The sequence below is a fragment of the Caenorhabditis elegans genome, chromosome V (genome assembly GCF_000002985.6).
Source record: "Caenorhabditis elegans chromosome V".
Classification (NCBI taxonomy): Eukaryota; Metazoa; Nematoda; class Chromadorea; order Rhabditida; family Rhabditidae; genus Caenorhabditis; species Caenorhabditis elegans.
In genome coordinates, this window is record NC_003283.11 from 5,369,442 (window position 1) to 5,385,176 (window position 15,735).

At 33.3% G+C, this 15,735-nt stretch overlaps 1 protein-coding gene and 2 non-coding genes across 4 annotated transcripts; 1 reads left to right on the forward strand and 2 right to left on the reverse strand.

Annotated features, from left to right (window-relative positions):
* Window positions 1-2,976: 2,976 nt before the first annotated feature.
* Window positions 2,977-5,913, forward strand: C35A11.3 (Glycoprotein; the record flags this gene model as incomplete). Of its 2 annotated transcripts, NM_001356640.1 has the most annotated exons (9): window positions 2,977-3,042; window positions 3,093-3,167; window positions 4,109-4,171; window positions 4,555-4,623; window positions 4,671-4,736; window positions 4,802-4,831; window positions 4,883-4,945; window positions 5,484-5,690; window positions 5,740-5,913. In NM_001356640.1, 9 exons carry the CDS (start codon window positions 2,977-2,979, stop codon window positions 5,911-5,913), a joined length of 813 nt encoding a protein of 270 aa, NP_001343824.1. The 2 variants fall into 2 exon arrangements, with proteins under 2 accessions (NP_001343824.1, NP_001343825.1); NM_001356641.1 differs by lacking the exon at window positions 4,555-4,623.
* A 3,388-nt stretch (window positions 5,914-9,301) lies between these two features.
* Window positions 9,302-9,431, reverse strand: C35A11.11. The gene has a single exon (NR_068740.1). It is a non-coding gene; the product is annotated as an Unclassified non-coding RNA C35A11.11 (non-coding RNA).
* A 5,142-nt stretch (window positions 9,432-14,573) lies between these two features.
* On the reverse strand, window positions 14,574-14,643 carry C35A11.10. Its single transcript, NR_068741.1, has one exon. It is a non-coding gene; the product is annotated as an Unclassified non-coding RNA C35A11.10 (non-coding RNA).
* Between the last annotated feature and the right edge of the window lie 1,092 nt (window positions 14,644-15,735).

The window sequence follows — 15,735 nt, forward strand, 5'->3', positions numbered from 1 at the left end:
CTACAGTTTTTCCCTTGAAACTACGAAAACGGACACAATTTTTTTGACTGACTTCAACCTCATTATTATTTATTTGAAAAAAGCTTTTAGCGATTTGGCTCTATTATACGTGTATTAAACGGATAGTCTCGTCCGCAAATCGAAAAAACATAGAAATAATGTGGTTTGCTATGGATACCCGAGTTGTCCGTATGGTTGGGCCAAGCTTTCCGAATGACGAAGTTGAATATGATGAAGAATTGAAAGAAGGGATTTGAAAGAAATAAATGAAACGTGTCATACAAAAATAAAAATGAACAAACTAAATTAGTAGAAGTAAAACACGCTCTGATCTTTCGTGATAAACATAGCCATATAAAGTCAGAGAACAATCTAGAGGTCACATTTTCACGGGCCTCGCAAAGCTCTCTAAGCATAAAGATGGGGTGATGGCAATGTTGGAAGTTCTTCAGTCTTTTTTAAGCGAACTTGTATAAGTTGTCGCTAGGAAAATAATTTTTTCTGATATTATGATGTTTCTAAAAATACTATTTTTTGCCTTATGTGGTTGGAATCAGGTCTTGTCGTCATCAACCGACAACTAACTAGTTGGTTGCCTCTTAATGAAAAGATCATCGAGAAGTTGGCAATTTGACCAAATTAGAAAGCCGAATTGCAAGTTTGAGAGTATAATGATCGTATTGGTATTTATATCTCTACACAAAGTTTGAATTCCCAAGCTTTCTCTGCCAGAACGAACTGTGTTTCAAAAACTGGATGAGAAGCTGAAAACACGTTCAGACAATTTTTATTGCAACTTTTTTTTTCAGAATATGCAGTCTGAAATTAAGATATTGATTTTATCTAAGCTTGGATTGTAAGGTTGAGCATGCTTTTAGCATGCACTGTACCATCCCAGGTGTGTTTTTCATTGACTCGTCATAAATATACTTCTCCCGATGACTGACAGTGAGTAAGGATCTTGGTTTGTTAGTAATGCTTTCATATTCGTATTTGTTTTGGCATAATTATTTTTCGTTTTCACATAGTTTTGTTACAGTTTTTCTGTGAAACTACGAAAATGGACACAATTTTTTGTGACTAACTTCAGACTCATTATTATTTATTGGCAAAAAGCTTTTAGCGATTTCACTCTATTATACGTGTATTAAACGGAGTGGTCCGTTTGATCGGGCCAAACTTTCCCAATGACGAAATTGAATGGTATGAATAATGTAAAAAGGGATTTGAGAGAAATACGTACTACAAAAAATAAAATGGATAAAGTGAACGAGAAGTAAAGAAAACCTTTAAAAACGTTGGGATTGATTGTAATTGCATCTTGCGTTAAAACCTCCTGTTTTATGTGAGAATAATGATAAATGGGAAACATTATACAAATTGTAGTTCTTTGTTCCAATGTATCTGTGACTGTTGCGGGAATTTTCAATCCGACAGTGCTTTCTTGTTCAATGAGAAATTCTGCTGGGTTGTTTCGTAGAGTGCCAGCGAGCTATCCCAGGTGTGTTTGTCATTGACATCGACTTCTCCCGATGACCAGCAGAAAGTAGTTCAATTTTGTTTTTTTTTACTTATCAGCGCCAAATCTTGCTAACATTCATAGTCTATCACATCCCGAGTGTTCACCAAACTTTGTTTGCCCAATTTTTAACCCAAGTAGACGTTTGCCGAAAGTTTGCGATGGTAATTTCATCATTTGTCAAATTTCAGAGAGTTAGGATCCCACATCTTATAGTTGATCTGACATTATGATTGATCGCTCCCACTTTGTTTTGCTACAGTTTTTTCTTGAAACTAAGAAAACGGCCACAATTTCTGTGACTGACTTCAGACTCATTATTATTTATTTGAAAAAAGCTCTTAGCGATTTGGCTCTATTATACGTGTATTAAACGGATAGTCTCGTCCGCAATTCGGAAAAACGAGGAAATAATGGGGTTTGCTATGGATACCCGAGTGGTCCGTTTGATCGGGCCAAGCTTTTCGAATGACGAAACTAATTAGTATAAAAATTAGAGAGAAGGGATTTTGAAGAAATGTATTACAAAAACTAGAATGGATAAAGTGAAGGAAAAGTAAACCAATATGTCATTTTTCAAGTTATTGCGTTTCCATTAGAGCACAAAAAAGCCGCTTAAAAAATAGACTCATATGCAAAACTAATAGGGAAAATACGGCATATTATTTCACAAATTCTACATTCACAAAACTTTCTACAGGTATCTGCTTTCTACAAAAAAGTTTAACGGCTAAAGACAAGGAAGAAGAAATCAAAGCATTCACCACATTCAACAGGTGGAGAACTCGGTGTAACCAGGATTTTCACCAGATACGTTCTAACGGAACCAGATGAATTCACCAGCCGATTCATCAGGTAAAATTTCATTTCATGCTGCCTTTTATTTTGTTGAGTGATTACATCAGAAAAATGTTTTGTGCCAATATCAAGGATGTATTAGATATGGGATTAGACGATTACGTCTACTTGGGACCGTTTCGATAAAACAAGAATGGGACTGAAATTGTTCACATCAAGCCATTCATCGGGTTGAGGATTATATTGGGAACTATTGTGAGTTTCAAATTATGTCTATGCAATTCTAAAAGTAAAGGAAATCAAGATACAAACTACAAGAGTTGAGCAATGAAAGAGTATTTGTCCAAGTCCAAGTATAGTTTGATCGTAATTCCAGGTTTCATTCATCATCGTTGTGCCAATCTTTGGAATTTTTTGCTAGCGAAGAACTTTCAATGTTTTTTTCCGTAGAGTTGCTGCAAACCACCCGATAATATTTATGTACATACAGTTAAAATGTCGATATCTACATATGTATATTCCTAAATCTTTCAACATCTTCCAATCCACATCATTCTTGTCCCGCCCCTATGTGCTACTAAGCAACAGCCTCATTATTCCCCGATTTTCACTTTTTCCTCGACATATATTTTCATTCATCTCCATTTGTGAACAACAAGATGACTTCTATCCACCTTCTTCTCCTCCTTACCATGTGCACTCCTGTCGCTGAGACAAACTACCAGGTACATTGGTTAAATATTTAGAAATATATTTAGATTTTGAATTGTTTTAGCCAAGCGATCCGGCTCCTTTTGACACGTTCTGTACTCGCGAGACCAGCACAACCACGGCAACGGAATCAACCACTGTAAGTGTAGCACTTTTCCTTATACAAGTAGACATGTTTCCAAAACAGATATCGATCATAAAATGATAGGTAGTGCTTGGTAGGAAATGCTTGGTAGAAACAAGGTACACGTATAGGCATCTAAGCTCTGGTGTTTTAATTTGAAACACGTTTACATAACATTTTAACTTTCTAACATTGAGATTTTGTATATTCAATATTTCCAGTCTAATTAAATGACACATGAGGACTGATTTAAGATTCTTAACTATAGTTATAAATGTGTATTTCGCACCAGACGCAAAATTTTCGCGCTCTGAGCTCATCCGATCCGAGTCCACTCAGCGCTCTGATCAATTCTCTTTCGCAAAATCACAAAAGTTTGCTTTTCGCGTGGAAGGGAATCGATCAGAGCGCGCAGAGGGCGCGGATAGGATGATCTCAGAACACACAAATTTCTCGCCTGGAGCGAGATACATTCCAGTTGCGTCGCGTCCGCGCGCCGGGAGCTACTTTTTTCCGAACACTTATATCTCAACTGCCTTTAAGGATCTAGCCATAGTGTTAGCTTATAAAGTAATAGTTTAATAGTTACTGGACTTAAACTTATAGCTGACAATATTTCAAAACTTAGTTGTCAACAGTTCTAAGTGTATCTACCTTTTTTCCATATTTAGCTTTCAGTAATGCATTAGACAAATATTATGTGCTTTAAGTTAGCTTATTCGTTGCAATTCTTTGTTTTCATAAAACGTTTTGAAGTTGATGCCGGAAGCTCGATAGCCACATCTATCCTGTTGCCCCGCACATACAAGTTTATGTGATTTACATTTGGGTATCCATGGATATATATGTATATAGGCCTCATTATTTGTTTCTTTTCAATCGTATGTGTCTGAGAAAAAGACATGACACGACGATGAAACTGTTGCTTGGAAACTGAATCACAAAACTCAATTCAGGTATCCACGCCGACCACCGCCACGTCTTCAACTCCTGAACTCTCCTCTTCAAACTCGCCATCGGTATGTAACAACTAAATCACCTCTCATAAAATATTTCAAGCCTAGATGCAACAGTTATAAGTGTATCTACATTTTTTCCAAATTTCGCTGAGATTTCGGGAGGTGCCGGCCGTCAGGCAGGAGTTCTGAAAATTGATAGCAAGTGACGCTTTCAAAAATACATTAGACAAATATTTGTTTTCATAAAAAGTTTTGAAGCTGATGTTGAAAGCTCGATAGTCACATCTATCCTGTTGCCCAGCACATACAATTTTATGCGCCCGGGTATCCATGGATATATGTACAGGGCCCTCATTATTTGTTTCTTTTCAATTAAATATTTCTGGCTATGAAAAAAAAAATGAAATTGTTGCTTGGAAACTGAAACACTAGACTCAATTCAGGTATCCACGTCGACCACCGCTACGTCTTCAACTCCAACAACTGAAATCTTCTCTTCAAACTCGCCATCGGTATGTAACAAGTAACCTACCTCTCATTAAATATTTCAAAACTTTAGACCGAAACTACTACCTGCGCTTCGCCAACTACTTCAACAAACGGACACTTGACTTCTACTACTGATGTAATAAAACTTTTTTTTTTATTTCTAAGAGAATTCAGTGTTAAATCAATCAATTATTTTTTCAGGGAGCTGCAACATCTCCAATCAAAACAGAGGTACTCAATAAATACTACATAGTTTGTCAACAAAAAAAATTAAATTTTCAGACTCCTAAACATCAGATATGCTTTACCCCGAACCAAGCTACCTTCAGCAGAAATAGCACCCTGGTAAGAAAAAACGATTAGTGAATGAGAATACAGCTTAAAGATGGAGTAGAGCCACTGGGGATTTCGTCTAAATGCACTTATAATGATCCAAAACAACCGAATATCATAATAAAACACTCCAAAACATTTTAGATTTTTCATAATTTCCGGGTAAAGTTTTGGCAAATTGCCAAAATTTTGAAAAATACGATCTTTTAAGGGAATTTAAAGAAATGTCGCATGTTTCGACCCCTACAATGTTTTTATACAAATAATTTAAAGAAAATTTTTAAAAAAAATGTCGAAAAATAATTTGTTTTTTGTCGTCTTCCAAAATTATGAGTGGCAAAAACTGAATTGCCACTTTTTGACACTAACAAAAAAATTTTCAAACAATTTTTGAAAAGTTTTATTATGATATACGGTCATTTTTGGACCATAGGAGTGGTTTTTAACAATTTCCTCACTGGCGCTACTCCACCTTTGAAATGACAATTTCTAAAGTAAAAGTTTTGTATTTAAAAGTTAAAAGTTAGAAAATAATTCCGTTTATTTTCAGATCCAAGGCACGTGCATCACCAAGCCGTTCACTGGATACGCTATGGCTATCCGGCGCCAAGATGACCTGGAAGAACGGGACTACTCGAAGATTCTCACCTTCAAGCCAATTGTGTTCTATGAGAAGGCCAACGAGACAGGACCACACTTGTACTTGGAAAACCACCGCGGGCTGAATGTGATCTTCGTCTTCTACAACAACAAGAAGGTAAACTTGTGTTCAATAAAAAGCATCAAAAATTTATTTTTTCCTTCAGAACGTCGTCATTCTGGATGCAAGTCAGAAAAACAACTGCGCCAACGACAAAGCCGATTGCCTACCCTTCGAGTACCGGGACATCAATGCATTCATATACCACATATGCTGGGACAGGGACACGCATGCGGACGGAAACTTCATCGATGCTTTGCTTGAGAAAATGCTGTCGTGAACACTTTAGTTATGTTCTCGGTAATTTGTCGCAACTTATCCACCAACTTTAGCAACTTAAGCGCCAATTTTACCCTTCCGCAACTTATCCGCCAACATTAGAAACTTTTCTACCAATTTTATATTCTCGCAACCTTTAAGCTATCTTTAGCAACTTCTTTCCCGACTTTAGCAACTTTTTAACCTAGTTTAGCCAATTTTTTAAAAATTTTCAGTGCAACCTTCTGTGCTTAGCATTTCTAAAGTTGCTAAAGTTGGTAGATAAGTTGCGGCGATTTGCCGAGTTAATAGTAGGGTTTTATTGAGTGGGAAATCGTCTTTTATAGTAATTATAACCCGTTGTAATTTGGGACCATATTTATTGATTTTTTCTTCATTTTCTGTTTTATAAAACATTGAAACATAATCAATCAGTATTTAAAAAAGTTTTTTAAACTGTTAAAATATAGATTTTTAGGTCAATTTGCAGTTTCAGCGAGTTTCTATCCGATTACCAAGTTTTTTGAATAAAAATGTCAAAGAATTGAAAAATCATGTTTCAAATTATTAATCAAAGGAAAAACATGAAAAAATGAAAAAAAAAACCCAATCAATATTGCCGAAACCGCAAAATGCTAAAAAATAAATTGTGTTATATTAGAGGGGTGCAATACTAATAGAAAAATACGAAATACGGTAAGCTGTGATTATGTTAGTTAATCCAACAGTTTGTGTTCTTATTTAACGTTTCAATACTTTAATTCAAACGAACAGAAATTATTATTTATATGTCCAACATTTGCAAAATCAGGTAATTTAATGCGTCAATAATTTTAAACTTCAGTTACCCCGGAAGGTTTTAGTTGCTGTTTTGTGTTTATGAGTGATTTGATGGTAATTGTTCCAATAAAAAAAAGAAACATATGACTTCTTGCACGATTTAAACTTAATAAAAGTAGTGCTACTATACAGGATAATCTGCACCATTTCGATTGTCATCATTTTGTTTGCAAGAATTTGTTATTGGAATTCTAAATTGAAAATATTATCTATGCATTTTATTGTCATTCTTCAATAGAATGTACGGAGAACATTTTTAATTTTTCAAAAAAAAACGTATAAAATGTGTATCAATGTCATTTTTCAAGATTTCTTTGGTAACGTATACTTAACCTAAAATTGACAATTCGAGTGTTAAATTTAACAATATAACTTCAAGTTTGTTCAAAAAATGACATGATTTTGAAAGTTGAAAGATGATATCACTAAAATTAAAGGTGTGAAAAATGAGTTATAATAGGTGTCAATTTTATTTTAACCAAAATTTTCATATTTAGGCCTATTTTAAGCAATAACTTAAGTTTTCGTCGATTTTTGAGCTTTCACGTTTCAATATTATCCTCTATCGAATGACGCGTTTCCTATTGAAAGAGTATTCCCTTTTTGGAAATTTATATTTTTAATGAGGTCATCGGAGTTGCAAATGATGTTCTCTTCTAAAACTTTATGAGTCCCTCCCGATCCGGATGTTCAAAATTTCCGCTTTTTAGATACTTTTTTATCTCTGAAAAGTCACTGAAGTGTTCCAAATGGGCTCCTACGTTTGAAACATTTTTTATATAATTTTAGTATTTCCTTATTCAAGCATGATGTGATTTTAATGATGAGATAGATTCTGACTAAATGTTCTGAGAATTTTATTTTTGATTTATGAAACCCGAAACTCACTAAAACAACAAAATATAATTCAATCCTCACATATTATGATGTATAACAATTTATAAAATTTATAAAATTTATTTAATAAAAATCTGAAAACACTGGTTTTCTTTAAAACTAAATTATAAACCTTAATGTTCAAACTACAAATTTTCAGAAAAAATTTGTTACTTTTTTCAGCAACAATTACTTTCAGAAAGGTCAAAACTGATCCCTTCATTTCAAAAATTCTTATTAATTCGTTTCTGACGTATTTTGTTTTCTATGGGTGTTATAAATGAGTTGAAGTGTAGATCTCAATTAAATTTAAAATTGGATAAAAATGAACTTCGAACTTATTTGGAACGGACTACTGTAATGGGAGTGTAAAATTCAACGGAAAATAACTTTTTTGTGTTTCACAATTTTTCAGTCATCCTGTCGGCTATGCAAATGCTTATATTTCCTAGTCATGTATCTTTGTACTGCTTCAAATGTTCATTGCATCAAAAAAAAAACATCTAGCAAAAAGATGTAGGCTATAGCAACTAATTTATTCAACTGATTTTTTTGGAAACAAATTTTGTCAGATTATTTTGAAGCAGTGTAAAAAATCACAGAAAATCACATTCAAAAAAAGTTGCAACAATTTTTTGGACACTTGCTTGTAAGCTTCAAGCTGTAAGCTTCAAGCTATAAGCTTCAAGCGCCCGATTTTGAGATTTTTCATAGTAAATATATTCCTGGGCAAAATTCTGGGCGTCACTTTAGAAAAATAATTTCAAAAAACTAGGCAAATTTTTCAAAAATCATTCATTGAACATTTTTTTAAATGTTATAATTTTCGCATGTAAATAAATTGCAATAAATCGTCTAAAAATGGTTTATTATCATCCTGTGAAAAAATTTTAAATGTAGCAACTATGTAAAACTTGAACTGCGTGTAAAATATTTTTTAAAAATGTTTTTCTGCTCAATCCTGGAGAATTTCAGTTTTAATCGCTTGGAATTTTAGAAAAATCACCAAAAATCCAGGAACACTCATAATTTTGACCGTCACTGTTTGTTACTGTTAAATCAGTGTTGTAAAGTGTTTTCAAGAAACAAGAATAATTTTTTCCAAAACTATAATTTTAAAAACCTCCCCCGATCTTAATAATTTTCCATCTCATTATATTGTTAAATTGCCTTTGAAATGTTTTCACAATATTATCCAAAAGGAAAATCATCTTCTGCTAGTAGTAAATACAAATACCTTTATATCATGCGATTCGGTATTTGTTTTTGATTTTGCTTCCTTTTTTATGTGATTTGTATACTCTGAATTCTAGTGAACTTTAGAATTTGAAATAATGAAAAGGTAAACAGAAAATTGTACACTTTCGTTTTGTTCAAGGTGGTATTCAGCTTAAAAATCATATGTTAGCCACCTGTAAACATTTTCTTAATATTCTGTTTACATTCCTTCCGGTTGAATAAATTTTCACACATCATCTTCTGATTCATAATGTGCTCTATTGTACCCAGTTTTATAAGTAGAACAAAACAGTAAATAAGCATAGGTTCAGTGCGTTATTGTTTCAAAAACGAATTTTTTCAAAATTTCTCAAAAAATGATGTCATCACAAGTTTCCAGTTCACAAGTTCTCACCCCGATGCTGAAAATAAAACTCCACTCGATCGCAGTGTGATCTACACAGAAAAACCCATCAAACTTTGCCCAGTCACCTAAAAAATAAATATTTAAAGGAACGTAACCGGTTGTACTTTAAGAGGAAAACCGTGCTCAACCCACTCACTACCACATGACGCCCGAGTATTTATTTGCTCTTTGTAGACCCTCCTTAGCAGCAGCAATTTGTGATCCTGAAAATCTTCAGGTCACTTTTAATCTAGCCGCTAAGGTTCACTTGCCGAAGTTCAGCTCGACCAAAAGTTTTGCTCAAGGTTAAAAAATGAAATTACAGAAAACTGGCTCAAAAATTTTTCAAATTTATCAGCCGATATGAATGGAAAATTCCAAACATTTCTTCTCTATATTCAAAATATCTTGTTGACTTGCCCAAATACTCGTCATTCTTACGTGAATACAAAAAGTGCAAGTGTGGCACACCCCGATTCTGACCTGTGTAAATTGTCAACTGACCTATTTTGAAGAAAAATGTCATTTTGGATTTACAATGAACTAGCATCTCGTAGAAGTTTGAGGGGGAGTCGGATGCAATTAAATTTTAAATTCAATTTATTCTCGGACTGGAAGAGGCCCCTACAAAAAGAATGTTGACCTGAATATTTCGGTGATTTTATGAAAGTTTCTCTAAATCTTATTGATTTTTTTTTCAAATTTATAATACTAAAGTTATGGCAATAATATGTTTTGATTTGAATGCACCTATTTGAATGAAAAACATCAAATTTAAAAAATATGTATTTTTCTGTAATTTCATTTTTCACAAAATTTGAACAGAATTTAAGTTATCATTCTAGATATGATTTTGAATTCCAGATAAGACTAAATAGTTTTTTTCTGAAGTTTAAATGTTTTAGTATGCCTTTTAAAGTTTCACAGTTGAATTGAATTGAATTTGAGTTTATTCACTTAAAAAAAGAGAAATAAACAGATAAAACGAGACGAACCCTAAAAGAGTTCAACTCGAGTAAAAATTAATTAAAAAAGAAAAAAAAAGATAATACAAAACCGGTGAAAAGTTTACAGTTGGAGGCTTATAGTTTTACATACATACTATTAGTATACTTATTGTTAGTTGATCCAATCGTTGTCTACCACCCGTATCACATCTTTCCCGGCTTTTCTATGACCCGTATAGAGGTGTCTCGTGCTCTGATCTTAAAGAATAAATCCATCTTATCGGAGGTCCTTCAATAGGTGTTTATTGTATTTGGAGCACTTATAGTTTATCAGATCAGTCAATCTGTCTTGCCAGGCGTCCAGCTCATCATTATTTTATCTTCTTGATGCGGTTTAGTGGATTTCGAAGCTCTGAAGTTTCAGCTGGAAGTACTGTAGAATAGAAGAAGTCCACGCTAAGTCTAAGAAAATTTAAATTGAGGATAAACTTTTAATTCAATTTTTTTTTGTCTGGAGATATCCTGAAACTGAATAAAGTAGGATGAAGTTCAATCCCATAATTCCCATATTATTAAAATTTAGAAACTCCGTTTTTAAACATGCCTCTTTTCATTTCACCGCTCAAAGCCAAATCAGCAAAAATTAAATTCGGAACGACGAAAAAAATTGGTTTTGCGAATATAAATCCATCTGAAATTTTTTAAAAATACATATAAGTTAGACTCCGTGATTTTTTCAAATTTTCCAAATTTTCCAATTAACTACGTAGTATTTATTGGATTTATATTGAAAAACAACAACTGATCCGTTTGCTGAAACTATGAAAACGTACATACCGCTTTACGTATTTACTGTGAATTTTTTTGAACAATTAGCAAAGCAAATTCATATTAGCAAATTCGTGATGTGTTCCTCTGAAACATCGCAGCATATGCGCTCGATAGTAATGAGCACAATGAGCACATCACAAATTATTTACCGTTTTTACTGTTTAATCAAAATTTTTACTGACGCCACTACACCTCTTAAATTATTCGCCTACCCTCACTTATCACGTAACTGGGAGTCAAATTTGAAGGTTTCCTTGCACAAAAGCCCCGTTCGACGGGATTAAGTGTTTCCATTTTTGATTCAACTACGTAGATTTTAATGCAAGCTTAACGGTCTTCTTTTAGCCTGAATGAGTTCATAATAATCTCAAAGAAGTTTCCTTGTTGCCATTTCACCTTTGAAAATCTAATTTTAAGTTTGAACGTTTCAGAATAAAAAAAAACACTAGCAGACGTAAATGTTAACAGCTGAATATTCAATAAATAGAAATGATTTGCTTTCCCTAATTTTGATTGAAAAAACGCACAAATGCAATACCTGATATTAATATGCAGGTTTATAGTTTGTGCAAAGCTCAACTTTTACTTCTTTTTTTTACAATTTCCAAAATCCTGAACATTTTTAATGCACAAAATGTACGTTTTCTTTGGAGCAGATAGATGTAGTATTCAACATTTATTTAGCCAACCAATGTGGTTTTTATCCGATCATTCAATCAGTAAGCTATAAGCTAGATAAACTAAAATGACACTGTTGGATAAGCTTCATGACAGTTTCTTTTTAATGTCACTATGATTGTTCGGGTCAGTCTACTGTAGTTCATTGATGTGAAGTAAAATGAGAATCTGTTTTGGCACAGAATATTAATAGAGACCATAAATTTCACATCATAGTTTTGAAATTTTTGGGACATCTGTTCAAAGGGCGCATATTCTTTTGGATCTATTGGTAGCATTATATGGCAATTTCGATTTGCAAGCAAGTTTCTGTTTTTTTTTTTCCTTTTTTTCCGGTTCAAGATCAGCTTTTGCTGAAGGCGCCTATTTTAGTAACATTACACGGAAAAGCACGGAAAAATAGGAAATATGTATTGAAATTATTGAAGATACTCAAAATAAAATTGGGATTTTTTTTTTCAAAAAAATTGTACAGACAATTAATATTTTTGAGAAATCTTTGAGAAATAAAAAATTACATGAAAACGTTTCTTCCCGGCGAGACCCATACAAAAAAATCCACAAAAAATAAAATTTAAGTCCGCGTTTCAGTAAAGTGCAGGTGCTTACTTTACGATATCGATTTTGACTGTCTCAATCGATTTTCTCGTAAATTTCTACCTTCCCTTCCATGCTTCAATAATTTCCGCAAAACTCTTCTCAGAAAATGATAAGACTGACTTGTACGGAGAAGGAACGGAGTTGAAGTAAGATGGGATAAGCTCCGACTTAGAGTTTTAAATTTCGAAACGAACTCTTGATTACCTTGGCTTTGTCAACAGGGTTCATTATTTTTATCCGAGATATCCGAATATTCAAGATCAACGCAGATCTTCTCGAAACAAAAGATCAGAGAAGATAAGTGAAATATTCAGAAAATTTAATTATATTGAAACCTTTTTGAGTGATGTAGCAACGCTTTAAATCGTCAACTTGCAACTTATCAAGTCCAAGAAGATTGTGATTTGGATTTGGAAGATACCGTCTGGCACCGTAGGTGTTGCACGATCACTGTTCTCCTCCTTATGCAGATTATCTGGAAATCAACCCAGATTTAGCATCATAACTTCCCTAATATAAATAACCCACCCAGAGTTTTGCAATCACACGTGCTCTTGATCATGTTAAGAACAACAAGATGTGAACTATGTTGTAGGTATTATGTTGTCTACAGATAATATCTAGAGTTTAAATGGTTTGGTTTCAAAATCTGAAACTGTTATAGCATTAAGTTTGAAACGAAATGTTTTTTTTAAAGAGGCAACATCCAACTTTACCGCAACGATCTAAAGATTTTTCTCACAGTTTTTTTTGTTCTTCTGAAATACATTAAATTAATTTTTGTATTTTTTCTGTCAACCTTTAATCCGAATCGCTTCTACCTTCTGCTTATTTGTCGGCAGGCACAGGCACGTACCAAACCTTAAAAACGCAATTTCCCAAAGTTCACTGATTTCACTTTTTGAGTCTCCTTCAAAGTCAAAATTGCAAGACCAATCAGCGAGCTCGAACTTCGCACACTTCAACCTGATTGGTTCAGAAAAGGACGGTGCAAATCGCTGATTGGTCTTGCAGTTCACATTTCGGATAAAATTGAAATAAGGCGATCTGCGAAAGTTGGAAAGTCGGGATTTAAGAGTTCAATTTTATTTTGTTTTATCCCACCTTAATCAAAGTATTTTACAGCAAATACCACATTTTTCTAACTCCACATTTCTAGCACCTTTTTTTGAAATTTCAAACAGTTTTGGTTCAGTCATGCCGAGTGCATCTTTAAAAGAAATTTTTTAAGCATTCGTGATAATTCTTACCTTTTTCCATTACCTAGTTTCACAAATGTACCCGGTATTGCAAATCTTATCCTCTCTGCATCATTTTATGACAAACCACCCGTCTTCCACGCATGTTGCATTTAGTTCTTGACGCTTCGGTGCTGCTGTATTTATTTCATCTATTATCTCTGCCAAAAACAGATGGATTAAAATCAAACATGCATATTCGAAGATTAGTAAATGTTGTACTTGAGGGAATAATGCCATGAAGTCATCATCAATTTTCACCCACTTTTATCCAAGCAGAAACAAATCAGATTTATAATCTTTCATAATCCGAGAAACTATATATTGTACGTATCTATATATATATAACGTTACACTTTTGAAATAGTGCGCGTACTCTCATTTCTATTTGAAAAAAGAGTAAGGTTGGAAAAAAATGAACAGAAAAAAATTTTCGGCACACTATCAGTGCACTTCCTCGACAAAAAAAAATAAAAACTGAAGTGCAAACAGTTGGGAGCTTTTAGAGTCCTGATGACCGTTCTCAATAAACTTTGACGTTATGTCGAAGATAAAGCCGTCCAAGTAGGAATAAAATATGCCTATCTGCCTGACTTCAAGGCAACTTCCGTCTACCTCTAGGCATCCTTGGTCTGGGTTGTTCCTACATTCGTACCAGTGGTGCGCGGGAATTGAAAATTTTCTACAATCGACAATCATCAAAAATTGAAAATTACATACAAAAACATAGGTCGACGGCAGGCAGGCCGCCTAGATGCGCGCGCTTTTAGATCCTTCACATTTCAATATACCTTTTGCAAACGTGACATCTGAAACTCCCAAAAGGTTCACGATCTAACCAAAACTCATTCGGATTTTTTTCAGCAGAAACTCTCCTAGTTATGTTTGTTTGTTTGACTTTTCATTTGGGTATTCTCCAAAAACAAAAGCAAAGTTCTAAGTTCTAAAAGCAGGAAACTTCCGACTAGAATCTTGCTCACTTTTCTTCTGCAAATACATTGTTCTCCAAATATCTCTTTCTGCCAAGGAATTAAGAGTTTGAAAAAAAGTTGCAAAAGGGCGTTTACCTACTTGTCAATATTTTCGCACTTGCGCGGGCCCCTCTCTCTTTGTCAACTAGGTTGTGTAAGCAACTCATAGAGACTACTGATGAGTAGCAGCAGAAAGGACATTGTTGACCATACCACTTATGGCTTTTTGGATATACGTTACTGTTTCTTTGGTTTTTTTTAAAGAGAAATTTAATGCTACTTTGGAACTTCAACTATTATTAAGAAGTCTATAAATAAGGGAGGGGTCGTTTTATTTAGATTTTGGAATTCTAAAAGAATTTTATAAAATTTATAATTTCTAAAAGAAATATTCAAAAAAAATAGACAAGAACGTTGAGCAATTGTAAAAGCTATTTTTTGAAAATATCAAGCTGAAAACGTTCCTTTCTTTAACAAATATTTTTGAAAATCTATAAACTTTTTTTAAATCTTCACTAGAAACTGTTTAGCTTTCTCAAAGAATTTTGGAATAAATTTTAAAAAATAAACATATTTTTAAAGTATTAAAAATTTCAGAAACACTTCGTTCTAGAAATATCCCGTTGCTAATAATTTTTTCTCATTTCAGAGAAATTTTCTAGAATATTGACAATGATCTTTCAGTAAACTTTCAAGTCAAATAAATAAAAACCTGGCATCAAATTTTTCAAATCTAACTTTTTTTTTGTAAATAGGTCTGAAATGAGTTCAAGTTATATTTGAAACTCTAGTTTACTTCAAAAAAAATTAGCTTCGCAATTAAAAATTGAGTATGTCTCCGTGGGAGTCGTTATCAATTGATCAAAAGTTCATATAGAAAATATAGTTTGAACTGCGCAAACATATGTTCAAAAAAAAACTCCGTTCGTTTTCAAAACCTTTACAAATCTTGTTTTTAATAGATACTAATTTGAAAACTCTTCGTGCAACTTATAGCCAAAGCAAATTTTTTCAGACATTTTTATTACGAGTTTACGAGTTTTATAATTTAATTTAATCCTGTTTTGATTTTTCAGGGGCTCCAACTTGCAGCGATTCTCTAAATCGCCTTAAAAAGTTAACTTTTTTTGGAAAATTTGGCAATTTGGCAAAACTTTGATTGCAATTTTTGAAAAATCTAAAAATCTTTTTAAAAAATATGTAGTGTTTTATTGATATACGGAATATGATACTCCACCT